Below are 14211 nucleotides of genomic sequence, written 5' to 3' on the forward strand. Positions count from 1 at the left end.
TGGGGACAAGGACCTCTTCCCCACAACCCTGGCCCAGTTGTTGTGGGGGTCTGCAGGCAGGGGGGTCATTTGCATCAGGGTACCCCTTTAAATAAATGCTTCCCCACACCTCGTGAATGAGTAAGAGGTACTTCCTCCCCTACCCATTTACTAAAGGGTTAATTTCATTAAAAAATAAAGAGACCAGACTTTTGAAAAATGTCTTTAATTGAACAAAAAACAAAACAACAGTTTTTGTCATGTCCTTTAAAAAAAAAAGGCCAAAAAATGGTTCCATCGTTGTAATCCATCGTCAATCATGGTGTCCAGCGTTGTCACGATGACGCTGACTTGCTGAAATAAAAAAAAAAAACCTGATGCTTGCCAACCCGTCCACACCCACCAAGCACTCGCCGCAATATGACAGGTCTGACATTTGCAGGTCAGATGTACACAACTAGGAGTGGCTAGCGGTGATGTCACTGCCGACGTCACTACTAGCCCCACCCAATTGTTAACATCTGACCGGCAATTTTTTTTAGTGCAGTGAATCGGCAGCGTTCAGACAATGCTGAACGCCGTGATTGACAATGGATTACATCGATGGAACAATTGTTTTGCTTTTTTAGCTTTTTTTTAATTAAAGGACTTGTCTAAAACTGTTGTTTTGTTTTTTGTTAATTTAAAGGAGTGTCTAAAAAGTCTGGCATCATTATGTTTTCTAATTTTAACCCTTTAGTGAATGGGTAGGGGTACAAGTACACAAGGGGGGGGGCAGCATAAGGGTCCCCCCTTATTTAAAGGGGTATCCTGGTGCTAATGAGTCCCCCTGCCCGTAGACTCCCACAACCACTGGGTCACAAGGGGAAGAGGTCCTTGTCCCCATCTGCATGCTGACACCATCTTTATGCTGACGGCACATGGCCTGGTAAACTGCAGGGGAGGGGAGAGCTCGATCACCCCCCTTCCTGCGGCTTACCAAGACCTTATTCTGAAAACAGGCCTAGCAGGGCAGGAAGGGGGGGTCGGCTTACCAGGCCATGTGCTGTTGGCATAGGGATGGTGTCCCCATGCCGATGGGGACAAGGGCCTCCTCCCCACAACCCTGGCCCAGTGGCTGCAGGGAAGGGGTGGGCACTCGATCGCCCCCCCCCTTTCCTGCCCTGCCAGGCCTCTGCTCAGATCAAGGATCTGGTAGGAATTTAGGGGGGACCCCATGCTTCCCCCTCATTTTTTGGGGTGAGGTTTCCCTTAAATTGGCATGGTGACACCATCTCTCAGGGCCTGGTATCCCTTTTAGGGGGAACCCCACACATTTTTTCCCCCTCACTTTTTGGAGGTGGGGTTCTCCTTAAAAGTCCTACCAGGCCTAAAGGGCCACACACTTTTTAAAATAATTTGTTTACTGTAGGTTCCCTCCTAACCTTTTTGCCCACACTTGGGTCATATAATTGCATATGTTTTTATCTCAATTAAAAAAGTGTAGCTGTATTATATACTAGATTACATTCTATAAGATATTATTATATCTTCAAACGTTTAGTTGGAGCAGCTGTCTTTTGGGTGGGTCATTTGAGTGCAGTATGACCTTCCTTGATTTGAAGATCAAAAAGATACTTTATAGATGCATGTTATTATGTTATAGATTTATATTGGTGTAAGTGCTTCCTTATGATTTATCAATTTAGTATTCAAATCCTAACACTAACTCTTTTTCTTTTTATCTAAAACTAAAGAAAAACTATTTAAATGGGAGTTAAGTTTTAATCTGCTAGGAGAATTAATACTATCACAGTGATAACAGCAACAAAAATACTACAGTGATGAAGATATCATGCGATAAAAGAATTCGGTACTCATTTACAGCAGGCTAAATTATCAACTGTGTGCCAAAATGAAATAATATAGATCAGCCTTTTTCAACCATGGTGCCCAGGCACCCTGGAGTGCCTTCATGTGTAATTAGGGGTGCCTTGGTAAAATATCAAAATTGCGCAAACATTGTACACAAACCAGAAGGTGGATCAGGCCTGCCTTTTAGTTGCACAAAGCCACGGATTTTCATTGTGCACCATCACAACCTTCTAGCCGCTGGCATCCTAGTAACCAATGATGTCTTCGGTTGATATAGAGGATGTCGGGCACCTGCACAGCATCCTTGCGAAGACCAAATCACCTCCAATGTTGGGTGTCCTGCATGTGTGGAAGTTGCTGCGTTATGAAGGACTATTATTTTTTTTTTTTTACATTTTAGAATGGGGTGTCTTGAGATTGTGCATAATTTTAAAGGGTGCCTTGACTGAAAAAAAGGTTGAGAAACACTGATCTAGACTTGCTGTATAGCCTCTAGTTAATTCTGGGTAGGGCCATTGACTATTATTTACTGAATATTCTCCATACTGAACACCTTACAGAGGAAAATAGTAATGAAAACTAAAGGTTCAGCTGTCTGACTTATTTGTGTTATTTTCTTATATGCAGATTCATATGGAGTTGCTGTATCTAGAGAATGAGCACTAGCATTCAGTAACCATTTGTAGCAGGAAGAATAGATCAGTACAGACATTTATTTTTAGGTTACTGTGTCAACATATCTGCGTATATTCTGGACTTTTTGCAAAATAGATCCTCACATTTTTAGTTGATTCTGAAGTCGGATTACTGCATCAGAATTGAACCTACTGTAACTAGAAGCTATTTCACAATCATCACAAGCAAACATCTGGATGCCCTGCAGATGGCACCAGACTAATGTTTTGAACCAAACGCAGGCAAACTTGCATTGTTAAAAAGTCCTTAAAATGTTTTAATGAATTGGTTGTATAGTTCCTCATGGAAAAGTCAGGTTCAAAACTGCGCTGAAAGATAGCAGGTGAATAATACGCCTTTGAATCTGAGTGTTTGTTGATTCTAATTATGAAAAATGCCTACAATGGCATTTGGGCTTCCAGGTGAAACTTCTGCACGCTTGTATGCTTGTATTGCTATGATAGATGTGCTAAACATTAGTACCAACCTGTTGACAAAGGAGTATGCACTATTAGTAATTACTTGACAAAAGCAAGTATAAATAAAAATAAATTAGGTCAACACAACCAATCAGAAATCACATTTTAATTTTCCAACACTGCTCTTACTGGCATCCATAAGCCCAACATAGAGAAATGTTTCTACTTTTAATTCATTCTTGTCATACTATGGATACAGGTAATAACCAAGTAAAATATAATTACTAAGATCAGCATCTGATACTGAGTTAAACTTACCTAAATATTGTCCTTTCCCCTCTCTGAAGGGTGGACCCAAAGGTCCTTTAATCATTGGGTTCATGTATTTCATTTGAGGGTATGCTCCTCCAGCTGGTCCACCTGCAGACACAGATCCCACAGCAGCCACCAAAAGGAATAAAGTGCTACGTCCCAGGGACATCTTGAATTTAAACTGGAAAGGGAGATGGAATAAAACATTCACATTAATATCTGTATCAGTGATGCCTCAAGCTTAAAGTAATGTTGAAGGCAGATTATTTTGTGTGTAAAAATAACAAACATGTCATACTTACCTGCAGTGGACAGTGCACAGAGCAGCCTCAATTCTCCACCTCCACGGGTCCCCTGGAGGTGGACCCTACTTCCTGCTTAGTGCCCCCATAGCAAGCAGATTACTATGGGGGCACCCGGGCAGCTGCCTAGTACACTTAATTGCCAAAAGTATTGGGACACCTGCCTTTACACACACATGAACTTTAATGGCATCCCAGTCTTAGTCTGTAGGGTTCAATATTGAGTTGGTCCACCCTTTGCAGCTATATTCAGATCTTCTGGGAAGGCTGTCCACAAGGAGTGTGTCTATGGGAAAGTTTGACCATTCTTCTTTATGAGGTCAGGCACTGATGTTGGACGAGAAGGGCTGGCTCGCAGTCTATGCTGTTATTCATCCCAAATGTGTTCTATCAGGTTGAGGTCAGGCCAGTCCAGTTCCTCCACCCACAAAACTCTGCTTTGTGCACTGGTGTGCAGTCATGTTGGAACAGGAAGGGGCCATCCGCAAACTGTTCCAACAAAGTTGGGAGCATGGAATTGTCCCAAAATGTCTTCGTATGCTGAAGCCTTAAGACTTCCCTTCACAGGGACTAAGGGGCCAAGCCCAACCCATGAAAAACAACCCCACACCACAATCCCCCTCCAGCAAAATTTTGTTTTTGGCACAGTGCAGTCAGACAAGTACTGTTCTCCTGACAACAAGCTCTCTACGCACTGTTGTTATGCTAATCTGAAGGCCACATGAAGTTTGGAGGTCTTTAGCTTTTGACTCTGCAGACAGTTTGTGACTTCTGTGCACTGTGCGCTTCAGCATGCACTGACAACTCTCTGTCATTTTATGTGGCCTACCACTTGTGTGCTGTTGTTCCCAGTTGCTTCCACTTTGTTATAATACCACTAACAGTTGACCGTGGAATATTTAATAGCAAGGAAATTTCCAGGATGGACTTATTGCACATGTGGCAACCTATCACGTTACCACGCTTGAATTCACTGAGCTCCTGAGAGCAACCCATTCTTTCCAAATGTTTATAGAAGCAGTCTGCATGCCTAGGTGCTTAATTTTATACACCTGTGGCCATGGAGGTGATTGGAACACCTGAATCTAATGATTTGGAGGGGTGTCCCAATACTTTTGGCAACATAGTGTATGTCTATTCACACATGGAGTGCAGCTTGGTCCTGACCTGCTCTCTTCTCATTGGTTCACTGGCTGTGATTGACAGTAGCAGAAACTATTGGCTACAATTTCTGTCTCAGCCAATGAGAAGGGAGAGACCCAAGAGAGCCAAAGTACTCATGCAGATTGCTGGATCGAGATGGGGCTCATCTCACCCTCAGCCCCTCATTAAGTTTTAAGAAGGTTTTTTTACCTTCATGCATAGGATGCATGAAGGTAGAAATTCCTTCAAGCCTTTACAACCACTTTAAGATCTCAATAACCTTCTTATATCTAGTAAAAATGCCCTCCTTGGGCATCCACCCCTGCCAAGACCATATGGTAGAGGTTTTAAAAATTGTAATTTATGCATTAAAAACACTTGGACAAGGTGCACTGGGTTACAATAGCTTGGATATTGATCTAAGCTACTTTAACAATCCTAGATGTTGGACATAGACCTCTTTTTATTGGTAAATTGAGAGGTATGACTTTGAAGTCCACTTTAAGGAACCCCTTTTGACCACTTTAGGCTCGCAGCAATTTTATTTTTTGGCACTGGCATAATTTAACCTTAAAAGTGACACTAAAGCGACCTATTTTAAGTATGTATTCTAAACTCAAAAAAGTACCTTCTATTCATTTTATTCTCCTCCAAATCTCCAAATTCCTTTTTTGGCTGCTGTGATCTGACTTCTTTTTAGAGGGTGTCTATGTTCATTCTACATGGTCCCACTGTATGTAGGAATGTAGCCACCATCTCTTGCTTGCTCCTGCGATAGACTATGAGCTATGGGATTTGTAGTGTGCATGGAGCAGTGTAATGACCATGACTATCGTGCATTGCTCCCCCCAAACAAACATTAGTGAGGGGAAAAAGGAAAAGTTAAATAGTTTTGCAAGAAAAAGTAATTTACAAGAAGCAGGGAAACACAGTAAGAAACAATTTCATAAAAAATTGATTACAGGGCAATTAAAGAGTAACTCTACTTTTGTGGTGAAAAAATAGCAAATAAAAAAAATGATATAGCATATACAATTGCAAAATTGATCATATTGTAATTGAGTGTTATTAAAATTACCTTTCCTTTTCAATCTGCAATACTTTAATTTTCTGTGAAAGCAATATGGCAGCCTGGGGGCGTTCTGTACATAGATGCTGTACAGAATACCCCCCAGATATCTCATTGCCAAGAAGTCTGCAATAAGATACAAGTCAGGTTTCTGTCATCCCTGCATCAAAAATGTCATTTTTGGTGAGATACTCCCAAAGGGAAATCACGTCTAAAAGGATGCAGACCCTGCAGTTTTGCTCATTAGAGCCCTGCAAGTAGAACAACTGATTGATAATTATGAAATCCCTAATACAGATTCTCTTGCACATGGACACAGATAAACAAACAGCTATTTCTTCAGAATAACAAAAGGTAGGAATCTACAACAAAGTTTGTTAAAATCTTTGCAATGTACATTGATCACCCAGAGGGGAATGTTTTTTTTCTCCACAAAAATAGAGTTACTCTTTAAGCAGTAGATACATATGTGTTATTTTTGGAGAACAAGAATATAACTTAGTATCATTTAAGGTTGCTTTCATTTTGTAAGAAATAATTTGAATATTTTATTAGTTTATATTTTTCCTGTCATAATTGGGGTTTCTATCATTAGTGAAAGAATATAAACTACATAGTAAATCTCTCTCTCTCTCTCTCTCTGTATATATATATATATGTATATATATATATATATATATATATATATATATATATATATATATATATTAACCCCTTTCGTGGCAGAGGGTAAAACAAAAGCAAATGCCTGAGCACAATTTTGAAACTTTGACATGTGTTAGTAAAACTGTACAAAATAAATTCTCTAGCTCCTGAGTATTGCAGCAATACTACATACAGTCAGGTCCATAAATATTGGGACATCAACACAATTCTAATATTTTTGGCTCTATACACCACCACAATGGATTTCAAATGGAACAAACAAGATGTGCTTTAACTGCAGACTGTCAGCTTTAATTTGAGGGTATTTACATCCAAATCAGGTGAACGGTGTAGGAATTACAACAGTTTGCATATGTGCCTCCCACTTGTTAAGGGACCAAAAGTAATGGGACAGAATAATAATCATAAATCAAACTTTCACTTTTTAATAGTTGGTTGCAAATCCTTTGCAGTCAATTACAGCCTGAAGTCTGGAACACATAGACATCACCAGACGCTGGGTTTCATCCCTGGTGATGCTCTGCCAGGCCTCTACTGCAACTGTCTTCAGTTCCTGCTTGTTCTTGGGGCATTTTCTCTTCGGTTTTGTCTTCAGCAAGTGAAATGCATGCTCAATCGGATTCAGGTCAGGTGATTGACTTGGCCATTGCATAACATTCCACTTCTTTCCCTTAAAAAACTCTTTGGTTGCTTTTGCAGTATGCTTTGGGTCATTGTCCATCTGCACTGTGAAGCGGCGTCCAATGAGTTCTGAAGCATTTGGCTGAATATGAGCAGATAATATTGCCCGAAACACTTCAGAATTCATCCTGCTGCTTTTGTCAGCAGTCACATCATCAATAAATACAAGAGAACCAGTTCCATTGACAGCCATACATGCCCACGCCATGACACTACCACCACCATGCTTCACTGATGAGGTGGTATGCTTAGGATCATGAGCAGTTCCTTTCCTTCTCCATACTCTTCTCTTCCCATCACTCTGGTACAAGTTGATCTTGGTCTCATCTGTCCATAGGATGTTGTTCCAGAACTGTGAAGGCTTTTTTAGATGTCGTTTGGCAAACTCTAATCTGGCCTTCCTGTTTTTGAGGCTCACCAATGGTTTACATCTTGTGGTGAACCCTCTGTATTCACTCTGGTGAAGTCTTCTCTTGATTGTTGACTTTGACACACATACACCTACCTCCTGGAGAGTGTTCTTGATCTGGCCAACTGTTGTGAAGGGTGTTTTCTTCACCAGGGAAAGAATTCTTCGGTCATCCACCACAGTTGTTTTCCGTGGTCTTCCGGGTCTTTTGGTGTTGCTGAGCTCACCGGTGCGTTCCTTCTTTTTAAGAATGTTCCAAACAGTTTTGGCCACGCCTAATGTTTTTGCTATCTCTCTGATGGGTTTGTTTTGTTTTTTCAGCCTAATGATGGCTTGCTTCACTGATAGTGACAGCTCTTTGGATCTCATCTTGAGAGCTGACAGCAACAGATTCCAAATGCAATTAGCACACTTGAAATGAACTCTGGACCTTTTATCTGCTCATTGTAATTGGGATAATGAGGGAATAACACACACCTGGCCATGGAACAGCTGAGAAGCCAATTGTCCCATTACTTTTGGTCCCTTAAGAAGTGGGAGGCACATATGCAAACTGTTGTAATTCCTACACTGTTCACCTGATTTGGATGTAAATACCCTCAAATTGTTTCATTTCAAAACCATTGTGGTGGTGTATAGAGCCAAAAATGTTAGAATTGTGTTGATGTCCCAATATTTATGGACCTGACTGTATGTGTATGTTATTGGTGTTTGTACCTGTAGTAGGGCCCAGGAACAATAGTTCACATTTTGCTTTTTTTATCCTACTTAAAACACACAGACACTGATAATAATTAAAAGCAAAAGCTGAATAGTGAATTAGTGTTGTGCTACTCAGTACATGAATAAATGGACAATAAACATGAAAATAAATATAAATGAAATAAAGTGTTAAGATGAAATAAACCCCAGGTGTGAAGATGAAAACAATGCTGACACAGCAACAAGTGTAAAAACAGGGACAAGTGTAGCAAATAGCAACAGGAGTAAAAACGTGACCAAAAAATACTTATAGCACACAACAAAACATCTGCATAACCACAAGGTGTAATCAAACATGTGAATGAGTTATCAACAAGTATATATAAATATATAAATGAGTGTGACAGTAAATAAAAAGTCCCAAAAACAACCGAGACAGTGAATCTTCAGCACAAGCCGTGAGACATCCTATGGTCACTGCAAATGAACAATCCTCCACCAGCTAGTGTGTGCGCTCACCTTCAGAATGCAACCAGCAAGGGGTGAAAAGGCATATAACCAGACCGATGATCTCAATAAGGGTTGACCTCAGTAGTAAACAAAACAAGGACTCATCTCCAGTAAAAATGGCAAGCACTCATAGACGTAACTCAGATGTCCTTATAAGGATATGACCATAGATCTCTTTCTCCTCCAATATCCCCACATGAAAGATCAAACAGGAAAACTTCCCATAGTGTAGTAAGTTTGAAAGAATTTATTGTAAAAAAATACATAGAGAACCTACTCACATTAAAATTGGGGTCCGCAGACCCATACAGGCAAAACACTGAAATAAACTGCAAAAGGAGTATCCCTGATGAAGTCATGTGATTCGTGACGTAACGCGTAGGATGGAAGCGTGATGGCGTCATTTCCGGTACGGACAGAAGCCGCCATCTTGGTACTCCTAACCACATACACCTTTTGCAGTTTGACCTTTGACCCCAAACATAGACTCTGACTTTTAACCCTTACCATGACCTTACCAATAACCCTGACACTGATCTGCACCAAACATTGATCTAGCTATTTTTTTCTTTAACTTTTAATATTTTGTTTATTATTTTTATTTAGACCTTTTTGTTTGTTTACATCTTTCTCCCCTGGCAAGGAGAGAAAAGATACAATGTATCTTTCCATTCAGAGAAGAACAAAAAAACAAACATAGACGGGCTGCACAGTGACTGAACACTGTCATCATTGCCAATCAGAAGCTATCACATCAATCATGTGATTGGGAACCAGAAGTCCCAGTTCCTGATCGATAGTACAACACCCAGACCTCTCGGTGAGAGCCTGGTCTCTGTGCAGCGTGCTACCAGAAAAATCACTGGTACGCATATATGTGGTCTCACAGAAGAAGGCCTACTTCAGTGAGGCCACATTCATGTGTGCAGGTTGCAGGAAGGGGTTAAATATCTGTATACTGTATAAATATCTGTTTACATAGACAAACGTGGAGCCCAGTAATGACATTGCCAGGTACAGCACTTTGGAAATAGTTTCTTCCTGGGTTGCAGCACTTTGTTATTGAGTGTGCACACAATATGATGAGTGGACTCCAAAGCCTTGCAGACCTCTGTTCCAATGTTTGATAATTACATTTATGATTTTGGAAATCCATGAGTTCTTTGAAAATTGACCTTGGCTAGCATTAAGCATTTATGGTAGGTGTCTAGTTACTCAACCCCCACTACTCTTGAAATGACCCAAAAAGACGTCATAGCTTTGATGCATTTAGTAATAGATGTAACAAAATGTCTTTCTTTTAGAATTCATAAAACTTTTAAACTAAGACCACTAAATCCTTCTTGCTTAGGCTGGAGTAAAAAAAAACGTGAACTAAGCCATGGATGTAGGTAAAATGGCTTTGCAGTATAGCCGGGTGGAGGTGCAAAAATGTATGTGTGTTTTTAACTTTCTAAAGCACACATGTAGTGATTGAAATATTACATCTGGGAAAAGTCTGTGTAATGTGTCGGGATCCAATGTTGGCAACTTTTCAACATACCACCAATAGGAGGAGTCCCAATATGTATCCACTTTTACTAATAGCACCATGAAAAAAATAGGATTAAAGATATTACAGTGGGGAATAACACAAGCATATAAACTCATATCAGAGACAAAGTTTGTAGCTGTAAATTGCCATGTGCTAAGGTAGCACTATATAGATAAAAAGTAATATTTTAGTGAATAGGACTTTCTTGGTGCTGATGAACAAACCGTACACAAAAACATCTTTGTATATCCTCATCGTCTTTTTTGTAAGTGGTTTCTGTTTTTTATATAAATATATTTGAGTAAGGCTAATGGGCTACTAAAACGCAAATCTCATTTATATTGTCATATTGACTACCTTAACAAATATATCAAGCAGAATGTGAATCCACAAGGGATGCGTGTTCAAACATTTCCCACAGTTAAAAATCCCTCTGAGAGCTTTAGGAAATTTTGGGAAAATATATTGATTGGTTGTAGCCATGAATTAATGTCCCTATTGATTAGCCAATACACTAAAGATATGGAAACACGTGAGGTTGAACTGGAGGGATGTAATTCCCAGCACAAATATGTATTTGACCTACCTTCTTTTAATACCACGTGGAAAGATCTAAAGAATCACTTGGAAGCTCTGAATAAAGAAATTATCACTCAGAAACAAATCAAATTCACTAAGGATAAAATAGCATTTTATCCTTTAAAATTCTAAGAAGGGTACGCGTTTAAATGGCCAGATAAATCTACAGGTATGGATTCTAGGGTTTGTAAAAATATTCCACAAATACAATCTAATGCAGAGGAAACTATTGAGTCTGATTCTTCTATCTCCACCTCTCTTCCTTCACAGGTAAGACCATGACCCGCAGGATCACAACACTTTCGAACACACTCAAGTCTTTACATGGTGGTTGGTCTTCACCGACTGACTATGGTAATTCAAATAAACACTTTTTTTTACCTAATGCCTCCTCTGGGTGAGCAAGCTCAGGCTACTGGTGGAAATGCACAATTTCTAAATTGCTTAATATACAAGGCCTAGCACATGGCCACCGGTTACTCAAAAAACATCCCCAACAAGGGGATTTTTTTAGAACAGGGAATCACACCAGATCCCAAAAAAACAGGGAAATCTAGACTCATTTGTGGTACGTACACCACACCCACCCAACAAGCCTCCATCATCACAGCATTAAATATTATCAACTTAACTTCCCCTCAACTCACCCAAGCTGAAATTTCAGTGTTGCATTTGGATTTAGGGTTTTGTTATTCTTAATTGATTGATGTGATGGACAGTATAAAATATCTATACCTGTTTACTCGAAATTTGACCTTCAAGTATTTATATGATGACGAAAGCAAATAATGTCAACTGGAGAGGGATCTATCAGTTCGGGTGAAACATTCACCATGAATGAATTTAGAGCATTGAGAGACTTGATGCTCCTATATGATGATGGAGCTGTAGATATTGATCTATCACCAGCTGATTCCACAATGGACAATTCAAATTCTCTAGCCACAAAAACAGATTTCAAATTGAAATCACATATATTCCCAGATCTATCGACATGTCCTCATATCTGGGCATTCTTACACAACATTTCAAGACACACCATTGGGAAGCTACATCCTCAAACTTATCTTAGGGACAAAGAGAGGCCTTACAATAGCTACAATCACAATAAGACATTGTGGTAAAGTCATCTGACAAAGGTGGCAATATTGTTGTAATTTTGCACACACAATACAGATGTACAATGATGTGTTAAAAAAATACACAATGGTATAAGCCTATTAGTTTGATTCTATTTCTTCTTTTATTAATGCATTTCAAGTGTTGTGCATTATTGCCCTCATTGGTGCCTTTACTGATGGCCTCATTAATAAAGACACACTAGATTTTCTCAATACCAAGCATCCTCATGTTCCAACCTTCTATACATTACCAAAAATGCACAAAAATGTATCCCATCTGCCTGGTAGACCAATCACATCAGGGGTTGGTTCTATTACTGAACATGTTAGTAGATATGTAGATACATTCTTATTATCTCATGTCATAAATGAAATATGCATGTGACCTGTTGAGACATGTGGAGGAGATTCATGTTCCCTAGGGCGCCCTACTCATGGCAGTGGATATCGAGCAGGGCATCCGGGTGACTGAATCCTTCCTCATGGAACAGGATCAAACCACATAGACTTTAAATGGACTTGTGTTAAATCTACTTAGATCCATCCTCATAAGAAATAATTTTACGTTTATGGGACCATAGTGCTTAAAAACCCAAGGTGTCACAATGGGCACAGACAAAACAGAGGGCGCACAGGCCCAGTGCATTACCATAAAAAATGTTTAATAAAAAATAAAGTAGGTGTTGTACTCACAAACGACAATATAGTCAAGGCACATCATAAAGAACAGCTGGGTCAACACCGCGCTGAGTAACAGTCCGCAATAGGGAGTTTAGACATCCAAAAGGCTGACGCGTTTCGAGGTGTTGTGCACCATCATAGTTACATAGTTAGTCTGGCTGAAAAAAGACAAAAGTCCATCCAGTTCAACCATTAAAAAAAAAAAATTATAATCCTATACCCACAGTTGATCCAGAAGAAGGCAAAAAAACCCAGCAAAGCATGATCCAATTTGCTCCTGCTGAGAAAAAATTCCTTCCTGATCCCCCGAGAGGCAATCGGATATTCCCTGGATCAACTTTACCTATCCAGTTAGTATCCAGTTATCCATACGCAAATTTATATCTGGGTGAATGGAAAATACAGGCTTTTTCAGATGAGACCCTTGCCCCAATATTATGGTATCACTTTATTGATGATCTTTTAGTCATCTGGACAAGGCCCGAGGATCTGTTTATTACGTTCCTGGAGGCCCTGGACCATAACAACTTTAATCTCAAATTCCCTCATAGTTTTAACACGCAAAACATTTCTTTTTTGGATTTGGAGATTATGATTCAGGAGGATGGCCACATAGTAACCAATCTCTACCATAAACCAAGTGCTGGAAATACACTGTTACATGCATCCAGTTCTCATCCACAGCCATTAATAAGAAGCATTCCATATGCACTTAGGAAAGCATACAATAGAGCACAGAAACACTCTAGAGAGGACCTACTTTATGAAAAAATTTCTAAAAGAAAGCAGGAGACTGTTAAATTATCACAAAATATCCAGCACATTATTATTATTATTATTATACAGTATTTATAAAGCGCCAATAGTTCACTCAGCTCTGTACATTACAAAGGGGGACAGAACATGTGACAGAACAATACCAATACAATGCAAAACATGAGGGGATTGAGGGCCCTGCTCTTTTGAGCTTACAATCTAGGAGCATCATGCTGCGTTATGTTTAATTGTATTCAGACATTGGCATCTTCTACCTGAAAACCACACATTATCCAAGTATGTTCGACCTGCCCCTGGATTGGTCTTTTGGCAAGCAATATCTTAAAAAGATTGCCTTACAACGACACATTACTCTGAAAACCCTTTGGCAATACCTGGCCCCAGGCACCTACAGATGTGGGCACTGTTCATTCTGCCCCTGGATCCAGGAGGGTTCACAAATTCAGCTACCTAATTTAACTGGTTTTATCCTAAGACATTTGTAGACTGTACACCGCAAGGGGTGATTTATTTAATGCAATGCCAGTGTCACGCATTTTATCTTGGAAAAACCATTTGCCAACTCCAGCAAAGAATCCGTGACCATGTATACTACTCAGGTAACGGCTGAGCATCTCTGACGGGGAGTTGAACTGTATGTAAACAATACAGTTCTCCTCCCTGTCAGCTCATGCACAGTGCTTTCGATGGCTGTGCACAGCACAGCCATTTAAAGCAGTGTGATTGCAGTGAAGCACACGCAGAGCTTACAGTGAAACAGCACACAGTTAACCCTTTGATCACCCCTTATGTTAACCC

At 39.8% G+C, this 14211-nt stretch overlaps 1 protein-coding gene across 1 annotated transcript in view; it reads right to left on the reverse strand.

Annotated features, from left to right (window-relative positions):
- The window catches only part of COL8A2 (collagen type VIII alpha 2 chain), a 280497-nt gene that overhangs the window by 19567 nt on the left and 246719 nt on the right, over window positions 1-14211 (reverse strand). The window contains exon 3 of the mRNA XM_089689649.1: window positions 3246-3420. Within this exon, the coding sequence (XP_089545775.1) occupies window positions 3246-3408 (163 nt within the window). The 5' untranslated portion in view covers window positions 3409-3420. The remainder of the gene's footprint in view (window positions 1-3245; window positions 3421-14211) is intronic.

The sequence above is a fragment of the Staurois parvus genome, unplaced genomic scaffold (assembly GCF_062004578.1).
Source record: "Staurois parvus isolate SC_StPar_1 unplaced genomic scaffold, SC_StPar_1.0 ptg000488l, whole genome shotgun sequence".
Classification (NCBI taxonomy): domain Eukaryota; kingdom Metazoa; phylum Chordata; class Amphibia; order Anura; family Ranidae; genus Staurois; species Staurois parvus.